This window comes from Theobroma umbraticum, unplaced genomic scaffold (genome assembly GCF_002168275.2).
Source record: "Theobroma umbraticum cultivar Fairchild unplaced genomic scaffold, ASM216827v3 scaffold_67.0, whole genome shotgun sequence".
In the NCBI taxonomy this organism is placed as follows: Eukaryota; Viridiplantae; Streptophyta; class Magnoliopsida; order Malvales; family Malvaceae; genus Theobroma; species Theobroma umbraticum.
Genome location: NW_018397262.1, coordinates 6,845,479 through 6,865,836, shown reverse-complemented (window position 1 = coordinate 6,865,836; position 20,358 = coordinate 6,845,479). Strand labels below are relative to the sequence as shown.

General features: G+C 34.1%; 4 protein-coding genes and 1 pseudogene across 4 annotated transcripts; 1 reads left to right on the top strand and 4 right to left on the bottom strand.

The window, feature by feature from the left end:
* The first annotated feature begins 2,289 nt into the window (after window positions 1–2,289).
* On the top strand, window positions 2,290–5,189 carry LOC110419226 (zinc finger protein-like protein). The gene is made up of 2 exons (XM_021432198.2): window positions 2,290–3,643; window positions 4,343–5,189. The coding sequence occupies exons 1-2, from the start codon at window positions 2,959–2,961 to the stop codon at window positions 4,972–4,974; spliced, it is 1,317 nt and encodes a 438-aa protein (XP_021287873.1). The 5' UTR covers window positions 2,290–2,958; the 3' UTR covers window positions 4,975–5,189.
* Window positions 5,190–7,372: 2,183 nt separating this feature from the next.
* On the bottom strand, window positions 7,373–10,357 carry LOC110419601 (NAD(P)-binding Rossmann-fold superfamily protein). Its single transcript, XM_021432696.2, has 6 exons — window positions 9,889–10,357; window positions 8,961–9,128; window positions 8,645–8,862; window positions 8,398–8,557; window positions 7,884–8,094; window positions 7,373–7,784 (listed from the first exon to the last, which is right to left on the bottom strand). The coding sequence occupies exons 1-6, from the start codon at window positions 10,040–10,042 to the stop codon at window positions 7,628–7,630; spliced, it is 1,068 nt and encodes a 355-aa protein (XP_021288371.1). The 5' UTR covers window positions 10,043–10,357; the 3' UTR covers window positions 7,373–7,627.
* A 1,677-nt stretch (window positions 10,358–12,034) lies between these two features.
* Window positions 12,035–14,946, bottom strand: RPL24 (Translation protein SH3-like family protein). Its single transcript, XM_021432495.1, has 4 exons — window positions 14,772–14,946; window positions 13,573–13,611; window positions 12,823–13,053; window positions 12,035–12,490 (listed from the first exon to the last, which is right to left on the bottom strand). The coding sequence occupies exons 1-4, from the start codon at window positions 14,877–14,879 to the stop codon at window positions 12,260–12,262; spliced, it is 609 nt and encodes a 202-aa protein (XP_021288170.1). The 5' UTR covers window positions 14,880–14,946; the 3' UTR covers window positions 12,035–12,259.
* Window positions 14,947–15,517: 571 nt separating this feature from the next.
* On the bottom strand, window positions 15,518–16,061 carry LOC149527032 (calcium/calmodulin-regulated receptor-like kinase 1 pseudogene; annotated as a pseudogene).
* Window positions 15,927–20,156, bottom strand: LOC110419901 (calcium/calmodulin-regulated receptor-like kinase 1). The gene is made up of 8 exons (XM_021433029.2): window positions 20,015–20,156; window positions 18,692–19,058; window positions 18,019–18,172; window positions 17,308–17,434; window positions 16,709–16,794; window positions 16,508–16,579; window positions 16,147–16,349; window positions 15,927–16,067 (listed from the first exon to the last, which is right to left on the bottom strand). Exons 2-7 carry the CDS (start codon window positions 19,003–19,005, stop codon window positions 16,194–16,196), a joined length of 909 nt encoding a protein of 302 aa, XP_021288704.2. The 5' UTR covers window positions 19,006–19,058; window positions 20,015–20,156; the 3' UTR covers window positions 15,927–16,067; window positions 16,147–16,193.
* Between the last annotated feature and the right edge of the window lie 202 nt (window positions 20,157–20,358).

Below are 20,358 nucleotides of genomic sequence, written 5' to 3'. Positions count from 1 at the left end.
CAACATAACCTTTTTATTCTTCTATTTAAATTGGAAATATTTTATATTTAAATAAATTCATTTAAGCCTGTCCTCGTGCATGTATCTACGATTCAAAAAGACGGATTTATATTTTCATAATTTAAAAAATAACAAATATAGTATACAATTGAATATGTTCAAATATACAAACACTAAACACCCCTCCCTCCCACTTTGCTTAATAGTTTGTCCATCCATGTTATAAAAGAGTTAATTCTTTTAACTAATAAGTACCCTTTACCATTATTTTTGTTTTTTTAATATAAAACCTTTCAAGTTTCACCATTAATTCTATTCATTTAGAAATAAATTTGGGTCGGAGAATCGAAAAATAATTTAATTACAAAAAAATTAATAAAAATAGATCCACCATACTTATATTTATCCAATTTATTTCAATTCAAGAATTGCCATAAATGTTTCATATTGTTGTTAACCAACTCTTTTAGTTTTGACCCTTTTATAAGATTTTCCTTTGCTTAAAAAGAAAAAAATTAAAAATATTTGTCATATGCTTTTGGCATTAATGCATAATATTTTTTTGTTAGTATGTTCCTTACAAAACCATCCACTGCAATTATTGAACCCCCATTTTGCTTCATTTTGGGGTCACCAGTCATTCTCCAACTACATGGGAAACATTCTCTTCAATTTCTTCATTTCAACTTCCAATTATAACTTGCTAGGTTTGGGATAATGCAATACAAATTGCTTTCATCATAAGAATCAATTGGATAAGATTTACCTTTCAAGTGCCCAAATATACTATACAACAATATTAAAGACATCTTCTCTTGAATTTTAAGAGGAAAATAATTTTATATACTCTTTATTATCCCAAAGCCAGTTTTGTGAAAATCCAAACATTTATTTTAATGATTAAATATAAATTATCGCTGAAATAATGTCTTGATCGTTAACGTATTTCGGTAATAACTTAAATTTTAAAATTTATATGCAAATAAAATCAATCAAAAGATAATAAAATCCATTGTGTTGAAGGAATTTTTAATATTTTGAGTAGAAACAAATGTAAAAGACTGTATCCTTTTACAAAGGTACAAAAAGTTCTTAGCTTACAGTTGTACAAGCATAAAAGTGGTAACCTACCATGGTCCACTCTCTACTATAGCATATTTTGACAGTGATAGATTATTATTATTAAAAACTATATAGTATATGAAATTGCATCACATTTTCACCAAAGGGTATTTTTGATTTTATATAATTTTTATTTATTATTTTATTTTAATCAAGTGATTCACGAGATGTATAGTAGAATTCCATTCCTCTTGCAATTAAATAAGTAGGTGAGTTGGGAACCCTGACAATTTCAAATTGGGTTCCATAGAAATTATGGTACTAAAAAGAAAAGGAATATTAATGGAACTAGTTAAATAAAAGGTTAACTTATGTCATAGTCACTTTAAATTGTCTAGATTTCATATATTATTAGATGAGATGAGTAATGATTTTTTTGCATTTAATAGATATATTTTTTAGATTAAAAATATGAATCTAACAAATGATATAAAAACTTACTTAACTATTTATCGATGTGAGATCTTTTATGAAAGATATCAAGATCTAAGTATATTTGGATTAAAGTGAGTTTGATTCGAACTAAGATAAGTTCTTCTTCTCTATTAGTGAAAGAGATGATGTAATAAGGTGTTATATATTTGATGCAGTAAAATGTCATAGACTATATGTTAGTAAGAGATAAGATGAGTTTTGAGTTTATAAATAATAATATTTTTTAACTTAATAAGTATATTTTTTAAATTAAAAATATGAGTTTATGATAAAAAATACCCAATAAATTAAATGAAAAAAATGATAGGAATGTGAAAAATCGTCATATAAATATCTTTAACTTTCATACAAAGAATCTAGCAATCTAGTCTACTTGCACTTGTTTATTGCACATCTTGTGCTTTATTACAGCTTTAATATATATTTCCTTCTATTTTGACTTTTTTTTTCATTTAATAGGGTCAAGGTGCAATTTGTAATATTATTTTGTGAGAATTTAGTTGTAACAATAGAAATTAGAATTGAAATTTGATTGAAAACTATTCCCCAACTAACTTAGTTATAATTCAACATATGCATGTGTATTTGCACCAGACAAGAGTTTTTTTACTTTCTATTTTTATATATTTGTTGTATTTTCAAAGTTTACCTCCCTCAGTAACTGTTATTTATTAGCATCAATGAACATGGGGGGATGCTTTCAGGGTTTCTTGTCATGTTATCAAGAGCCAAAAGAATCTTCATGTCTTCATCAATTTCCGTTCTTTGTATTTGTATTTGTGTGTCTAATTTCTTTTTTCCTAATTATGTATTTTTTACCCCTCTCTCTCTCTCTCTTTTTTCTTTTCTGATGGGCTTTAATGGTTTTTTGGCCTAGTCCTCAGATTGTCTTTCTTTCTCTTCTTACATGGACAAACCATTTCAGAAAAAGCTGAAAAACATATTCATGAGATGATGGTTGGTGAGCTGAGCTCTCATGTATGAACTGGCATACAACAGCAGCATGGTACATGAAACACTAGATTGATTTTCATTTTTGCTGCTGGGTGTTGCATTGCATTTGCATTAGTTCTTTCTGATGATGTTTCTTGTACAAGACATGTTCTAGCTGTTGGGTTTGTTGGTTCCAGAATGGCAAAGGAAATTGCTGGAAAAGGGAGTTAAGTGCAAAACTAGAAAGCTAAGGCAGGTAAAAAGGTTTTATATTTTTAGATTCTTGTTTTAAGCATTCATGGGCAAAGTGAAGGTGGAGAGTAACATGACAATTTATTGGCAAATGAGAAATGGAAACTAATTATTATAGTGGTAGTGATTGGTGAGGAAGAAGGGTTTTGAATCTTTTTTATTTTTTTAAAGTTCAAGAAGAAAGAGAAGAAAGAAAAGTAAAAGGAAGAAGAAAATATGCCAACAGTTTGGTTTTCTTTGAAGAGATCTTTACACTGTAAATCAGAGCCATCAGATGTTCATGACCCCAAAACCAGGAAGCAATTGAGTACAATATTGACTAGGAAAGCAGGCAGGTCAGGGTGTTCAAGGTCTATAGCAAATCTCAAGGATGTCATTCATGGAAGCAAGAGACATTTAGAGAAGCCACCAAGTTGCAGTCCAAGATCCATTGGGAGTAGTGAGTTTCTTAACCCAATAACTCATGAAGTTATTCTTAGTAACTCAAGGTGTGAGCTGAAAATCACTGGTTTTGGAGGGTTCCAAGATGGTGTCAGTAACGGTGGCAACAATGGAGCTAATGGTGGTAGTGGTGGTGGTGATAGTGGTGGCTCAACTTTTGTTGGTACTTTAAGGCCTGGAACACCAGGGCCTGGAGGGCACCCAACAATGCATTATTTTAATCCTTCTTTAAGGAACTCCTCAACTACTCCTCCAAGAAAGTCACCTTTTCTTGTATCGGAAAGGGATGGCCCTGGATATGGTGGTTCTGGTATTTTTGGTGGTAGAAATGTCCATTCAAGCAATAGAATTTCCCTCGACACTGACCCTAATGGATGTTCTACAGTGACGTGCCACAAATGTGGAGAGCAATTTAGCAAATGGGAAGCTGCTGAAACACACCATCTATCTAAGCATGCTGGTAAGTTCTTTGATAAAATCTGATTCCAGTGTTTTTTTTTCTCTTTAGTCTCTTTAATAAAGTACAGGCTCTCCTTTTGATTCAAACTTTTTGACTTTTCTTATCCTCCATTGTTTTCTTATCCTCCTGGTACCAAATCACCCACGTTCCTCTGACCACAAAATTAGTGAGTACCTTTACAAAATGAATATCCCAAGATCACCTTTACCAATGAACATCCAAGCTTCTTTCTTTACAGGTTCACCTTTACAAGTAAGGTAACTGATTTTCCTGAGACAGCAGTAAATCTTTTTCATGGATTAGATTCCTTTTTACTTTGTAGAAACTGAACTAAGTTTCCTAGTTTCTTTTCTATCAATTTGGACAAGATTCTTGATTCCCAGAACTTCTTCTTTCAGAAATTTTAGAAATCTCTATGGACTTGCCCAAATTAGAGAAGAGGAAATTGTCCAACTTTTATTTTTCTGCATATATTTTGGTTACAAAATCCAAGTTTTAAGTGAAGACAAACCCAGATATAGTTTTTCTTTTGTATATATATTTTGATTGGATAATGTCTTTCTTCAACCAAAATAATTCCTTTTGTTTTAGAATTGATTTTTCATAGTTTTAGAATATTACTATCAAGTAGTTTTCATTTCCTGCAATTTTTTAAGTAGCTTTCTTTATCAGCAGCTAAACATTCTCTTCCTTTGACAGTTACTGAACTTGTGGAAGGTGACTCATCTAGAAAGATTGTTGAAATTATATGCCGAACAAGTTGGTTAAAGTCTGAGAACCATTGTGGCCGGATTGAAAGAGTTTTGAAAGTTCACAATATGCAGAAAACTCTAGCTCGATTTGAAGAATACAGGGAAATGGTAAAGATTAAGGCAAGCAAACTTCCCAAGAAGCATCCGCGGTGTCTTGCTGATGGAAATGAGCTACTGAGGTTCTATGGAACAACTGTTGCATGTTCTCTTGGCCTAAATGGTTCCTCAAGTCTTTGTATATCTGAAAAATGTTGTGTTTGTCGGATTATTAAAAATGGATTCTCTGCCAAGAAGGAGCTCAAGGAAGGAATTGGTGTTTTCACAACTTCCACAAGTGGAAGAGCTTTTGAGTCTATTGAAATTCTTGAAGATGATCCATCTATAAGGAAAGCTTTGATAGTTTGCAGAGTAATTGCTGGGAGAGTTCATAGACCTTTGGAGAATATACAGGAAATGGCAGGCCAAACCGGGTTCGATTCATTGGCCGGGAAAGTCGGTCTCTATTCAAATATAGAGGAGCTTTATCTGCTCAATCCTAGAGCTCTCCTTCCTTGTTTTGTGGTAATCTGCAAACCTTGAGGAAACAATACAAGTGTTTAAACTTAGAAGTTGTGAAGTTATGTGAATCCTTTTTCCCTTTGCCTTGGTAGCTAGAGGTTTCCTCTCCTCTTTTTGAAAGAATTCTCATTCTTCTTGCAAGCTTCTTATGCATCTCACATTTGAATATTTCATGCAATTATATTGCTTCCTCGCTGTTTAACAGTTGTATTGTAGATGAAAAATTCGTTGAAAAATTTTTATATTCCTTCAACCATGATTTGCATTACCAGGCTTTGTTGCAGCTTATGCAAACATGCACTAGGTGATAACTTTCTCTGCCTTCTGGATAGGGTCAAGATATGCACATAGTTACAAATTCAGGATTTGGAGATGGATAAAATTCTGTATTCAATGGGATTTTTATCTTTTGAAGGGGTAACCAGAAATATTTTACAGCATTCATTATCTGATAATTCATGGCACAATATGGACAAAAGCAAACAAAAAATACAAAAAGTTTGGGGGTTTTAGAAACTATAGTTGATAATTATTTTATTGAACTACAGATCAGATCACTAAAGAAATATACAAACTTGCAATATTTAGAAGTAAGAGAATCTTTTCATATTGACTAAGCAGAAAAAGGTCGTTGCATAATTACATATGTATGCTTATGCAGGGGTCCAAAGTTTGAACAGAACAAAACCCAGTTCTTGTATTGTTGATATCATTTCATAAAAGTTCTAAATCCATTGAAGAAGATGTAAGATGACAAAGTTTATTGATTACATTAACCATGTTCAGATTCCAATTAACTTATGTATGCGAAAGATGACAACAGAAGAGTTTGATTCAATGGAAATTTAGTGATTTAAGGAGATGGGACTCTTCTAAGCATGCTTCTGTTTTCTAGTATGCACTCCTACAAAACAATGAAAAAACAATGAATGTTCATGTCCACTATCTATATCAAGAATAAATAAGGTATGTGGTCCTGGTTGGAGGGTGAGGTTTCAAACAATGTTTAGTCCAAACCACAGGACCAAAACCAAGAAGGGTTGCAATATGTTTGGCTGTCCAGGCAGAAAAATCTGTCCTTTCAATGCTCAATCCCTTATTTAACTGCAGTAAATGGTGTGATAAAAGTTTTTTATTGTCAGCTTTGCTTTTACTCTGGAGCATATGCATATGCATTGCAACCTCTTGGTGAGTAAGGGGTAACCAACAATAAAGATAAGGTCAGGGGCCCCTTCTAACTTTTCTCTTTCAATCTCCCTCCCTCCCTCCCTCTCTTGAATTTCAAAATATAGTAACTTTCATTGGTCACTTTAGAAGGATCCCTTACAGCTTCTACCTGAGGCTACATGGATTTTTTATTAGGTCATCTCCTTACTGCAACATCAGTACAGCTTTTTAAAGCTCTCTGTCACATGCCTCTCATAAATGTCTGCTAACCCTCATAACACTTGTCTGGAAAACATAAATTCTAGAAATTGAATTCTATTCGATTTTTCAGTTTTAAATATTGGATATGGGGTAGTTTGAAAGCAGATGAACACAAATGAAGATATTTATTTAGTCCATTTTGGAATGAATCCCCCCCAATCCCAACTGATTTAGACTCTTCAATCTTGTTGGCTGCCACCTTTGCTGAGCCATTCTCAGTTCAAGTCAAACTTTTGATAGAGTAAACGAAATTTGTTAGTCATTGAGATTTTTGTCCTGTGAAATTGTTTTCTGCAGAAAACTCCAGGAGTACTAATGAGTAAAAGACAACAATATGTTTTTATTAAAACCAGCACTCAAGTAAAATCCAAAAAATTTGTCTTCCTCTCTCTTCCTACTCCAGATAATAGCCAACAAGGTTTCTTTACTACTTTCCCAGGAAGCAACTTACAATGTTGCCTGAATGGCATGAACTGTTCAAGTCTTAGCTGTGTAAAAAAAATGCAGAACTTTAAAGTCTACTTGTGTAATGCTCTTAGGCCAAAATAGCTCAAATCTCACTGTGGGGGAGCTTTCAAGCTACTTTGCCATCCAAATAGGGTTGGTGAGAAAATTAAAAGTGGGCTAAAGAATAACTGAAAATGGTCCCAAATCAAGCAAGGTGGGATAGAAAAATCTACATAGCCAACCCTGGACCATAAAGGACAGGTTTGTTGAGTTAGTTGTGGGAGTAGCTTTTGCATTAAAAATCCTGGTTATGTACATTCTGCTACAAATTCCAAACTAATGGAAAGTTGAATGATTCCTGAATTTGTTCTCATAGTTCTTGCTATGCATTGCAGTTGACAACTAAGCTACAATAATTATGCCCTTATTAACTCCATGGAACAAATAATTCTGATGTTATACTTATTCTTGTGGCTCAAGTCTTTAGACTACTTACTGCTTATTAGTCTACATATAATTATTTTAGCATCTCAATTAACTGCCATTTTGACATAAGATCATAGGCTTAGGGCAAGTTTGGCGCCACGATAGACGCCTTTGATCTGTTTAATGCCGCATGACACACTCACATTTTGGTAAACTAGGTCCACATAGTTGCAAGCATTAGTAACCGCTATAAATGTTGATTAATGGGATGCTAGGAACACGACTTATGCCTAGCATTGCAAGGATTTCATGTAGTCATTTATTTTGTACCAAGGATTATATCAGAGCTAGTTTCTTGTAGTAAAGGGAGTCCCTACCTTCTGGTAGGGGGTAGAAATCCATAATCTACACAAGCAGTAATTGTTTGATGAATTATATCTTCTATGTTATGCTTGTAAGTGAAGCCTAAATCTCTTAACTTCTTGGAAGAAATTTCAGGAGGTTTTGTACCTTTTCCCTCTGCCTCCAACCTGAAACACACATAAAGAAAAGAGAGCACATCGGATTATAAAATTTCTTCATCTAAGATTGTTGATTGATAGCCTAATATATCTTCATAAAAATCTTACCTCTGAAGGTTTGAACAAGGATACTTTTGAGCAAGAAGATCAATCAATTCAGACATTGGTGAGCTGCAGACACAGCATATGTATCTACCTTCTGCATTGGCTTGTTCCATCAGAAAAATATGAGCACTGCATATGTCTTCAATGTGAACCAAAGCAGCTGATCCCATTCTAGCATTTACAGCAGACAGTATTGAGAAGTACTTGGGATCACCTGTTGCAGTAAGACAAATGCCGAAAGTTACAACGACCTAGTTTTCAAGGATACATCAATTAGTTGTCCTTGTTTCTTAGGTGATTTATTGCGCTTCTTACAATGTGCTAAGAGTTGGTGTAGTTAACAAGTTCAGAATTGAAGGTTTGCTTATTTTAGGTATGGTATTTCGCAAAAGCAGAAGCCATCAGCAAACTATGTTCGAGTATGATTTTGCTGTCTGCCTTGTTATATTTCTGTTATTAATGCTTTATATATTGCATTTATTGTTAGAAAATGAGTTGGAACTTTTTTCCTGATGACCTGTCAATGGTGACAAGAGCACTTGAATGCTTGAGGGAATAGTTGTTGTGAGGAACGGACCAGCAACAGTTGTCGTTATCAATGACACAAGATCAATACCATTCTCATTAGCAAACTTGAATGCTGCTTCCTCAGTCAAAAGCTTGGAGAGGACATAAACCTGTTAAAACCAAGCATATAGTCAATTGCAGGAAGAACTATTTCCTGGGACTGGTCAATAGCATCGAACAGGAAAGAGAAGCTTTACCCATCCACTTGCTTTTGCATTCAAGACATGATCGAACGTGTTGTGGCAAGATTCATCAACAACAGGTCTCCAATTTCCATTGCTGTCTTTGGCAGTGATAGTACTGATGGAGGATGTGAAAACAACCCTTTTCACAGACTTGGATTTCGAGCAAGCTTTGAGGAGGTTTTCAGTGCCTTTGATTGCAGGGTCAATTATATTTGATCTAACGTATCCCTCTTGCAAATCAGGTAAAAAAAACTGTTTAGTGGGTGAAATGCTTAGAAGCAACTGATATAATTAGTTGGTTGATACATCATGATAATGCAGGCATTACCAATATTCTCATTCACATTGACACCAAATTCCATTGAAGCTGCCACATGAAACACACCATTGCAGCCCTTCACAGCCTCATCAAAGCTTCCTTCTTCTTGCAAATCAGCTTTGAACAGTCTCAACCGGTCACTTCCAGACCATAATGGCAGTAGACGCAAAGCCTTCTCTGAGGTTTATGGCGTCATTTTAGCCCACTCAAATCATTCATGTAGTTTCATACAACAAAAAATATGAAGCGTGTAAAATTCAATTCAACCTCCATCCCAAATCCTTGGCATAACCATTCAAAAAGGCTTTACCACCTAAATTAATTGACACCCTTTTAAAACAATTCATTCATAGTTCTTTTAATCCATATTATTTATAACATGAATTCTTGAGAACTTAGATTAATTTTTCTCCTATATAATTTAGCTGGTGGCTACATGACCATATTTGTTTAAAGTTTAAAGGTATTTTCTTCTTTTAAGTCATGAAATGAATAAAGCAACGGGGAAGGGATACACACTGTATAACCTTCCTACTGTAACAAATAAATAAATAAGAATTTTTCGAATTTAATTACAAAATATGCATGCTCTATAATTTACAGAGAGTTATATCTTAAAGTGATCAATTTGAGTACAAAAATTATTTAAATAGAAATGGGATTGGAAAATCATGAACAATTACAAAGAGAAAATTAAGACCATTACTACCATATCAAAGTAGAAATGGTTATAACATAATCTCATTGTTGTATTAATGTAAATCATACATACGTACAAGTATATATATATATATATATATCTAACTTTTCTTTTTCTTTTCGTTATTAATGTTCTCTAAATCATTTAATCTTCTTTCAATTAATATTCATATAACCTTCTATCTCACTCTTATAATATACACTTACATGTAAAATTATTAAAGAAATGAGATGAAACCTGGATTTCGGACTGTGGCATGAACCTTGCAACCTTTTTCAAGAAGAAGCTTCACCAACCAAGACCCGATGTACCCGGTGGCGCCGGTGACGCAATATGTCGGTGCCGCCACCACGCTCTTGCCCTTTGCCGGAGCTCCTAGATTATCCTCCATACCTCTCCTAACAAAGCTCCCCCAGTCAAAAGCTTATACTATACATGTCTTTAAACAATCAAACCATACATATGTTAGTAAAATTATCTCGAAAAACTATAATATAAGAATAATTAAGAAGCAACCAAACAAACAAAGACACGTGATTTTTTTGTTTTTGAAAATTGACAAAGACATGTGATTTGTTAATATTAAATTGTCATAATTATTTAATCTATTTATGAAAAAGAAATCAATGCAGTATGTGCCGCATGGAAAGTGAAGCATGCATGATGTTGGCATGGTGGCCATTTGTGTATGCATATTTTTTGATTGATGCAATATGGCAGACATATGCCAAGCTTATGTACAATATGTATATATATATATATATATATATATATATATATATACATATTGATAAGACCTGCCCTTTCTTTAGATTATCATGCAGGTAATGTGAGTTGTGAATTGTTTTTAACCTAAAAGGTTGTACTGGAAAAAAAGGTTCATTGCATTTACATTCATGTTCTTTTCACGAGGAAAAGGTGCATTGTTGTAGACACACAGGTGGATTGGAAAGTCGACAAGTAAATCTAATTTTACTGGAAAAGGTTGCTCGAGTTAAACTCTGATGATAAGAGTGAAATAATTACTCGAAAGGTTAGTCGAGTGAAACTCAAATGATAAAAGCGAAATAAAGTTCTAACCAAAGAAGAAAAGATCAGAAGAATACCTTTATCGAGAAAACTTTTTCAATAAAATTCTCTAACTAGATATAAAGGTGTGTGTGTTTTGGTGTGATATGTCTCATGAAAGCAGCAACAATGGCCCATGGTCAAAATTTTTAGATTAAAACCAAAGGGAATGGTGGGTTCCATTAGATTTTGGGGGTCTGAATCTATGTCTAGGGAGGAAGGAAAGTGATTTGCTTTAGTACTACAGATAATAATCATATCCTTGACCAATTTAGAAAGAAGGAAGGAGAAAGGGGTATTGTGAAATATTCCTGCATATTTAGACCTCTAAAATGTCCCAGAGCTAGCACATTTTGTCACAGTTTTAATCTAAGGACATGGTCCCCCTACTTGATCTGGAAAAGTTTGTTGTCTTTCATATCAGCTTGAATAATTGACCCCATAAGAATCACCATTGATGGGATTGAAAGGACAAAGTAACTTATTTTCTTGTAGTTTTTCAGCTAAGAGGGAGAAACCCAACTTCGGATGAGAAGTAGAAATCGAATTGGTTTGGAACTCTATAAGATGCAAGTAGCCAATGACACTGCACTGAACGAGAAGGACTGATTCGAAATTTTAAATATACAGACAAAAATAATGATGACATGCATTACAGGCTATTGGGATAACGAATTCTTGATCACTTCTGTTATCCTAATCCTCTTCGGAAACTCATCTTCCTGGAACTAAATCATCAAGAATGCCTTGTCAGGCGCCCACACAGCCATTTGGAAAGTGCACCAGCATTACTTCCTTTCGGCTTGGAGCCTTCAAATGTTGACCACAACTCTTTTTGGTTACTCAAACAAGTAACTAGAATGCAACTTTGTGTCATTTTCTTTTGCGAGATTTTGTTGGATTCTGATTTTTTTACGTACAAAAAGCATGCCTCAAAACTTATCAAAATCAGGAGTTTGTTATGAGAAAACGGGAAACAGATGTTTTAGATTGACACAAAATGATATCTTCATATCATTTTCACATGTTGTAAGTTCATTAGCATCGAAAACTTGATTACTATTGTAAAAAACATATTAAAAACAGTAAATTCTCATTGAAAGATGTGTAATAGATTTGGAATATGGAGCTGGTCGAGTTTTATATTTCTATAAGAACATCAAGCTGTGAAGCTTAGGCTCTTTTCATCATCCAGTCTCTGGTCAATTTGTCATAATCTGCTCGGAACTATGAAGATAATGCTTTGCTTCGGATGTGTCATAACCATTTGGAACTGCAAGAAATGAACTCTAAGATTGTGCACCATATGCATGACTTGGAGCAAGAACAATTGAAATGACTTGCATATTTAGACTACACATTGGTTTGCCATACAACAATCATAAGATCAACAGTAATATTTACTAATACCACAAAGAATCGACTTACAATGACAACCTTTCAAGGTGTTATAAGAAATTGGAGAATAAAGATGGAAGAGAACTGAGGAACATCTAGATTTTCCAGAAGCCACATTAATTTTGAAGTTATGAGTTAGGTTCTAAGAGGTGGAAGCAGCAGCAGCAGCAGCAGCAGCAGCAGCGACTTCAGTTTTCTCCTTTCCAGCTTCCTTCAGTCTCTTCCAGTTTTCATCACTGTCGATGATTTCTCCAGTCTTTAAGAGGAAGCGAACCTTTTTTCCATCATCTAACACTTTATGACCCACCCGGCTAGTGACATCTTGTTCTTTAGAATAAAGCATCACGTTTGAGCTGTGAATAGGTGCTTCAATCTGGAACACCACAATTAAGATGAGATAAACATATATGCAGGCAGAGAAGAAACGAATATTTTGCATTTATATATACCTGCAAACCAAAAACATATGTAGCTTTCCTGGAATATATACAAACTAAAAAACCAGCAACAGGAATGCAGGAAAAACTTACTCCTATCATGTCATAAAGAAACAGAAATATGCTCCTAGAGATGAACATGAGAAACATATATTTCAAATACATCCTAATATAATGAAATAAGGTATGCGCATTTTCCAAAATAGAGCATCAATAAAAGCATAATAACTTTTTTTCTTGTCGAAAGTAAAATGAACAGTATAAAGACCTTAATTATCTGTCCAGGTTGACCCTCTTCTCTGCTCTTCATATGCTTAGTCTTCAGGTTTATATCTTTCACTACAACGGTGCTGTTATGCTTAAAGATCTTGGTTACCTCCCCAGTTTTGCCCTTATCACGGCCAGATATTACTTTAATTGTATCTCCCGCCTTAACATGCATTTTATGTAAAATTGGAAGGCTGTTTGGCTTACATTTCTTCCGCTCCCATCTTTTAAGCTGCGAAAGTACGGGAAAAAAAAACAAGAAATATAGTAAATAACATGGAAACTAAACGTGTCTGACATAGCAAAACAAGGACTCCCACAATGATACTCTTTTCAAAGAGGATGCACCATTCACAATAAACCCATTATTTACGAGGCTTAAAGTTAACATAGAGCCCGACTGTTAAGCTGGCAATGTACTATTTGTCCTTTTATTAGCATGAACAAATAAGTAATTTGAATTAAGCATGTAAAGTTCATACGAAAGTATCTCCCCTCCTATCAATGGAAGAAATCAAATATCTTCCTTCTGGAAAACAGTTTAAGAAACATGCATGGTTGTTATTGCCACAAAAACTCTAAGCTATGTAACAAATTATAGTATGACTCTAGAACATCTTGTTGCAAACAAAAGGAAGCAGCAAGTGTTCCACTCTACCGTTTCTATGGTTCATGCCTTTTTCTTTCTACTCAGAAATTTTGCTTAAGATACAAAATGAATTGCAAGAGAAAATGAAAGCAGAATACCAACCTTCACTACAATGAGACAAGGATTCTCTCTTGGCTTGACCTACATGCAATAAATACAGCTAATTATTAGTCGAGCTTGGCAGTAATCACTATTGAAATAGTAATTTAAGAGTAATAACTTGAAATAGGACTCAGTTGTTACAAATCCGTGCAATCGCAATCTCAATCTCACAAATTTTCTAAACTTCTGGATGCAAGGAAGAAGACAACATTACCATATTAACTGTAAAGTGAACAAAGCATTCTCCCATTTCATCTTACTCTTTCTCATCTCTCATAGGCACAAATTCACGCACATGAAAGCCAAGTAGACATCAAAATAACAAACAGCACAGCGTCATCAATTAACAACCATCTTGACCATGCAATTTTCAAGAATGGAGAGGTGACCAATAGAGGACACCTAAAAAAACAAAATGACATCTCTAAACAAAGGCCAAAACATTCATCAATCATAAAAAGCACAGCTTATAGAACATAAGCTATTTATGCTAGGCACAAAAAGAATAAAAATGCAAGTACTTGAAAACCATCTATCCATTTCACCTATGCTACAAATTGAGAAATTTAATACATTGCGAACTTGCATTGACAGAACTCCTAACAAACAACCTTAGGCAAGTTTGTCACTAATTTGATAAAGATAGTATTATTTTTCCCTCTAGAGCCTTTAAAAAGCCAATTTATGAAAAATGGACTCAATTGGAGCACCATTCCAATGACTTAGCAAAGACTTATTCTGCTTATTCATAAATTTTAATCTCCTTATTCATAATAATAATAAAAAAAAAAAACCTGCTTTATGCAACATCTACCTCATTAAGCTCCAATTTACCAAAATCCTAAATAAGCAGAAATCAATTTCATTAAAGAAAAAACATTTCAATATCATCAAGAAAGCACTTCAATCAACACAGAGACAATTGAATAATCTAATAAAGTATATAGCTTTTATGTCAAAAGCTTGGTCCTTTTAACAGCAAAAGAATAAAGGACATTGCTTTAGTCTAAGCCAAATCCATTGGCAAATACCAACAACTAAGACAAAACTACGAAAAGGGTGAAATTCATGAGATACCCATTTCTATATAACCTCAAAAGAATTAAAACATAAGGAAAAACTGTCAATTTAGAGCGAACAAAAAAAAAGCTGAAAAAATGGTGGAATTGAGAGGAAAAGACAAAGAGAAGAGAACGTACAGTAAGAGGAGAGAGTGAAGGAGGAACTGAGAGACGTTGGCCCAAAAAGGAGTTTGAAGAGAGAGAAAGAGTGGTCATTGAGCTTTGCAACGCAGCCATGGCTGCCATTTCTTTGGCCTTTCTTCAACGGTTCAGTAATCCGAGCTTGTCCGGAGCTACTCTTTTGTTGATGACGATTAATATGGTAAGTGGATAACGAAGGTTAGATAGTATTAAAAACGACGGCGTATTAGATGTGAAGGACAATATTTTCGAGCCAAAAGATGGGCTTTGGGCTGAAAATTGAAATTTAAAAAGAAATTTTATTAAAATAATGTATTTTTCCTTTTTCCTACTAAAAATTCTTTTTAAAACTTTATAATAATGCTTTTTTAACATTACTCTAAGTTTAAAATATCTTATAATCAAGTTAGCATAATAAAACTATTATCCATCACAAGTTTGATTAGTGATTACCACGATTATAGATAGTAATTATTGATAATTAAATTTTAAATTCATATACATAAAACTAATTTTAATTTATTAACTTTTTTTATTAATAATAAATATAAAAATTAATTTTAAATTTATTTCAATCCAATATTTATTCATGTCTAAGATATTCAACGAACGGGTTCGGGTAAATATTTAAAAATCAATTAGGGTTGTTGGTGGAAGTTTAGTGGAAAGAAAAAAACATTTCTATCATTCATTTTCATTTCTAAAGTATTAATATACAAAATTAGATCAGCAAAACCAAAAAGTGGGGCAAAAAGTATTAAAAAGAGGAAAGCCTAACTATGTTACACCAAATTACAAGCAATCCCTTTTACCCCTAAACCCACTCTCAAGGGGAAATACTACACCAAACCTGCTCTTTGCTTTAGCTTCCTTCACATCCTCAGGTACATCACAAAACAAAAGACAAAACCAAGAAAGATTTTAGCAAATTAACAAATGGAAAGGAACCTTCGGCTACACTTCGAAGGTGTCAGCTGCACTGTCCATGGACTCGTCTCTCCGGTGTTCGTGTTCAGCGATCGTTATCTTAGCTTCTCCTCGCTCTAAGTCGACTGAAACCTCCTCTGCAGTGGCAGAGAGGGACTTGTGATGCTTCTTGCTGTGTCTTGTTTTCAGGATTCGTATTAGCACTTGCACGATATCCCTCATGGAAGGTCGTTTTTTGGGAGCATGGTTGACACACTTATATGCGAGGGCTGCTACTTCATTGAGCTCTTGCACATCAAATTTACTGTCCAAACGTGAATCCACAATTTCCTCCCACCCAACTTTCCCTTCAGTACTCATAGCTGCCTGTTTGTAATATCACTATTTAATTCAGGACAAGATGGATATAAGCTTAACTTCCTCAGAGAGACTGAGATTATCTTACCAGCTCAACATATTCCATGAGACCCTGTAGAGGATTTCTGCCAGCTATTAGTTCAAAAAGCAATACCCCAAAGCTGTAAACATCACTTTTTTAGTAAAGGTCCTTGTAGATATATATTCTGGATCAAGATATCCAAAAGTTCCTCGTATATTAGCAGCATGTTTGTCTACCATCTCTTCTCTTGAAAGCCCAAAATCAGCTACCTGCTTGAGATTGGCAATCCCACAAGATTAAGCCACACAGGTCACTGATGTACAATTGTACATAAACATACCAATCTTTCAGAAATTAAGAGTTATAGAATCTTCACAGTATTTCATGCTTCTCATGTAGCAATATACAACAATCAACAAGAATGTACCCTGGCTCTCATGGACTGATCCAACAGAATATTGGATGACTTAATGTCCCGGTGTACTACAGGAGGAACTGCCTGAAAAAGAAATATGAATAAAGTTACAAATGTGCACCATAAGCATAAAAATACATGCACATGGATATGCAATACATGCCTGTAAATACAGACAGGCCCATGTATTATCCAAAAAAGAAGATAAATTACCCCATCATGAAGATATTCCAAGCCCCGTGCTACATCTAAAGCGATATAAACCCTCAAATTCCAGCTCAGAGGTTCATGATTTTCACCTGCACAAAGATGAAATGATGTTTCTAATGGAAACTAGTATATTGAACTGAAATTTCAAAGAGCAAGGCAACTTCAAGTTCCTCCAAAATCAGAATTTCTTGATGGTTTATAAGACAGAGCAGGCATACTTGTTTTCAGCATATCAACTCATCTGCACCCTAAGTATGCAAAGCACTGATGACGGTATAATGCTAGCAAGGTTGGGTCAGCTCATTAATAGAGTTTTTCAGCAATGACTTGATAACAATGGCTCAATGTACTAGGGAAAAAAAAAAGATACATTTGCATTTTAGTGAAGCAGCATATTCTAAATTCAACAAGCAGAACAGTAGAAAAGACTAGGCAGTGACAGAAAATATTGAATGTCAAAGATCCAGAAAAGCATTCTTTAACAAAAACTTAACCTAGAGAAGAGTGATAACAGCTCATATGCAAGTCCATAGTACAACATTTCAGTTTGGTTCATTCAAATAAACTGATCTTTCAACCCAGATAGTGGAGTGCCGACTTACTGTACAGATGAGAAGCCAAGCTGCCTTTACCCATGTACACATAAACAAGTATATGCTGCCCCTTTTCAGCACAATATCCAACCAAATTTACAAGGTTTCTGTGATGCAGCCTTCCCAATAACATAACCTGAAATGTTAAGGGGTGAAACATTAAAGAAGTTGGAGACTGCAGGAAGGAACAAAAAAAGCACACACAGGAATCCAATCAACAAAGGCATGTTAAAAAAGGTAAATAATAAATAATAAGGTGGATGAAAGATAGTGAATTGACTTTGATTGGCTAATCAAGTTATTTCCTTAATTCATTTACTCAAATTCTTTTGACGAGATTTTTTCGAGTCAATATTATGATCCAAGTCTACAATATTTTGTTCATCTCATTCCCTCTAAAAAAAGAAAGAAGGAATTGTACTCCTTTTTTGCTTATCAAAGAATTGTAGCTCTTATCCTTCACTTCTCTACTTCTACTTGCAGTTTTTCCTAGTAGAAAAAGTGGAAATAGATATTCAAGCTAAAACTCTTCCTTGGATGTCCGCCAAGTGGTATTAATCCCTTAGGAAATTGTAAAAGCATGTGAAGCAAAAGTAACAAGAAAAAGATTCTGAAGAGGAAGTTTATTGTAGAGACCAAGAATAATATACTGCTGAACAAATGTTTATGCAAATTGTAATACAGACCAGATAAATTTTGCCATACAAATTTTCCAATTACCTCCGTCTGAAACTCTTTCTCCCCTTGTTTAGAATCAGTTGCAAGCACCTTTACAGCGACAATCTCGCCAGTTGACATCTGAGCTTTATAAACTGGGCCAAAGGCTCCTTGTCCTATTAGTGTTGTAAAATTATAGGTTGCTTTCTGCAAATCCCTGATGAGTAATGCCACCAACGAATTAGCAAAGAAAAAGCTCATTAAAAGGTACATATATTTAAGCCACACAACACCCAATTATACCACTAGTTTGCTATAACAAGAATGAAAGTATCAAGGCCTCAAACATATTATTGCATTCAAGCCATTAGCTTGATTATAGAGAAATTGCCTGCTATTAAAATAGTATTGAACAGCAAGAAATCCGATTAGTTTGACTGCAAAAATTCCAAAACTGGAAAGCCTTGATAAGTTCAAGTTATGCCACCTATCTCGGGACAAAAATCAAAGACATGATAAATTAAGCAAATTCAATTCAAGAGAAGACTACAAAAATAATTTCCCATGGGCGTTAAATCATCACATCACATGGAGAACAATACAAACCAGTCACTAACACATCTTCGATGAATTCATAATCACATATAAAACTAAAGAAATATATTGGATAAAATAAATACCACTCAAAATCAACTTCTATGATGCATAAGTGCAACAAGTTTCAAAAGAAACATACTTGTATGAGTACTCGGGTATTCCAGACACAGAGACAACGTTGCTCCTTCTAAACCCTTCAAGCCACACAGACATTCCATTTCTTCCAGATTTCACAGGTGACTCAGGACCAATAGTTGAATCCGATAATATATTACAAGAATCAGCTCCATTAGCCCTGATAGGAATAGTTGCAGCTCTCCTGGAACTGCTGTTTCCTATCTGGGATCTCTTTCTATGATACCTGATACAAAACAGTGCAAAAATAGCTAAAAGCACACCGATCACTACTCCTATGGAAATCCCAATGATCAAACCAGATGACTCTCCCCTCATCTCCACTCCCTTTTTTGCTATTTGCTATTCAAGCCTCCAGTCCATTGAAACAACTGCAAATACAATCCTAGGGTCAAATTAAGCCAATTCTAAACTATCATCAAATTGACAATAAGAAAGAAAAAACAAAAAAACTGCACCACAATTCTGGGTCAAACAATGTTAATTTTATCAAAACTATGAGGTCAAGTTTAGAACTTTCATCACATTTTTCATGGCAAATGAAACAAAAGTCAAAATTAAGATACATGAACAAAAAGACAAATTTTTCGTCTTCTATTTGAATAAGTTTTATACTAGAAGCCGCTCAAATTCACATAACTGTAAAAGGAAACCAATTGAAAAGACCCCCAGAAACAAAATTCAGTGCATAAAAAAAAAGGAAAAACAATAATTTGACTAAACCTTGTGAAACAAATATGCTTGATCTCATTAGCATTATTCAGAAACTTATTAATTATACTCAATTGAAAAGACCCCCAGAAACAAAATTCAGTGCATAAAAAAAAAGGAAAAACAATAATTTGACTAAACCTTGTGAAACAAATATGCTTGATCTCATTAGCATTATTCAGAAACTTATTAATTATACATTCATGCATCAAAAACTGAAACTTTCTGCTTATACATAGATTAAACAACAAGAATCACAAAACTGATCTGTTTGGTTACTGTTTAAAAAAAAAGAAACAGGAAAACCAAAAGAAAAAGAGTTAATGAACTCCAAAAGAGTTTCAAGAAAGCAAAGAGCATTTTGAGTAAAACCAATAAGTTTCTCTTTCCTAAGCTTCCTCACCAACCAAACAGAGTACAAACCCAGAAAAAAAAAAAAAGAGACCCAGAAAAGTTTTTAACCCATGAAAACCAAGGCCAGAAACGAACAACCCAGAATTTGTTTTCAATACAAAAAGTGATCTGGAATGAATTGATGAAAGAAAGAACACCAAAAAATAAACCTTAAACTTTTTAAGGCTACCTTTTACTATAAACAAAGCAGATAAAACCGTACATTTCATCAGTTACATGTTTTCTCTGGAGAGCAAACAACAATGAAAACCATTCTTTGAGTGGGATTTTAAAGAAGGAATCCGAGGCTTTGAGGAGTAAGGAGAGAGGCGCCTGAGAATTATTCTTTGAGTATTTCCAGAGAATTTTTTTTTTTATTTTGGGAATACGTGAGTTGCCGTTTGTATAATAAACGCGGGGGACAGGAGAGAGAGGAATATTTTTTGTTTGCCAAATTTGCCCTTCTATGTTCAATTTGACTCCTCGGGAAAATAATCGGAATTTGGACAGATTTTTTCTTTTAAATTTAATCCCTATACTATAAAAAATATTAGTTTAATATTTATA

Coding starts and splice junctions, on each gene's coding strand:
- LOC110419601 (XM_021432696.2), bottom strand. CDS start 10,042: ATGGAGGATAATCTAGGAGCTCCGGCAAAGGGCAAGAGCGTGGTGGCG. Junction 8,558..8,644: donor ATGCAAAAGCAAGTGGATGG/GTAAAGCTTCTC, acceptor TGGTTTTAACAG/GTTTATGTCCTCTCCAAGCT. Junction 7,785..7,883: donor CCTTGTTCAAACCTTCAGAG/GTAAGATTTTTA, acceptor TGTGTGTTTCAG/GTTGGAGGCAGAGGGAAAAG.
- LOC110419901 (XM_021433029.2), bottom strand. CDS start 19,005: ATGAGGGGAGAGTCATCTGGTTTGATCATTGGGATTTCCATAGGAGTA. Junction 16,795..17,307: donor CTTGGCTTCTCATCTGTACA/GTAAGTCGGCAC, acceptor ATCTTTGTGCAG/GTGAAAATCATGAACCTCTG. Junction 16,580..16,708: donor TGGAATATCTTCATGATGGG/GTAATTTATCTT, acceptor TTTCTTTTTCAG/GCAGTTCCTCCTGTAGTACA.
- LOC110419226 (XM_021432198.2), top strand. CDS start 2,959: ATGCCAACAGTTTGGTTTTCTTTGAAGAGATCTTTACACTGTAAATCA. Junction 3,644..4,342: donor CCATCTATCTAAGCATGCTG/GTAAGTTCTTTG, acceptor TTCCTTTGACAG/TTACTGAACTTGTGGAAGGT.
- RPL24 (XM_021432495.1), bottom strand. CDS start 14,879: ATGGCAGCCATGGCTGCGTTGCAAAGCTCAATGACCACTCTTTCTCTC. Junction 13,612..14,771: donor CTTCACTCTCTCCTCTTACT/GTACGTTCTCTT, acceptor TATTGCATGTAG/GTCAAGCCAAGAGAGAATCC. Junction 13,054..13,572: donor CTTGTCTCATTGTAGTGAAG/GTTGGTATTCTG, acceptor GTACTTTCGCAG/CTTAAAAGATGGGAGCGGAA.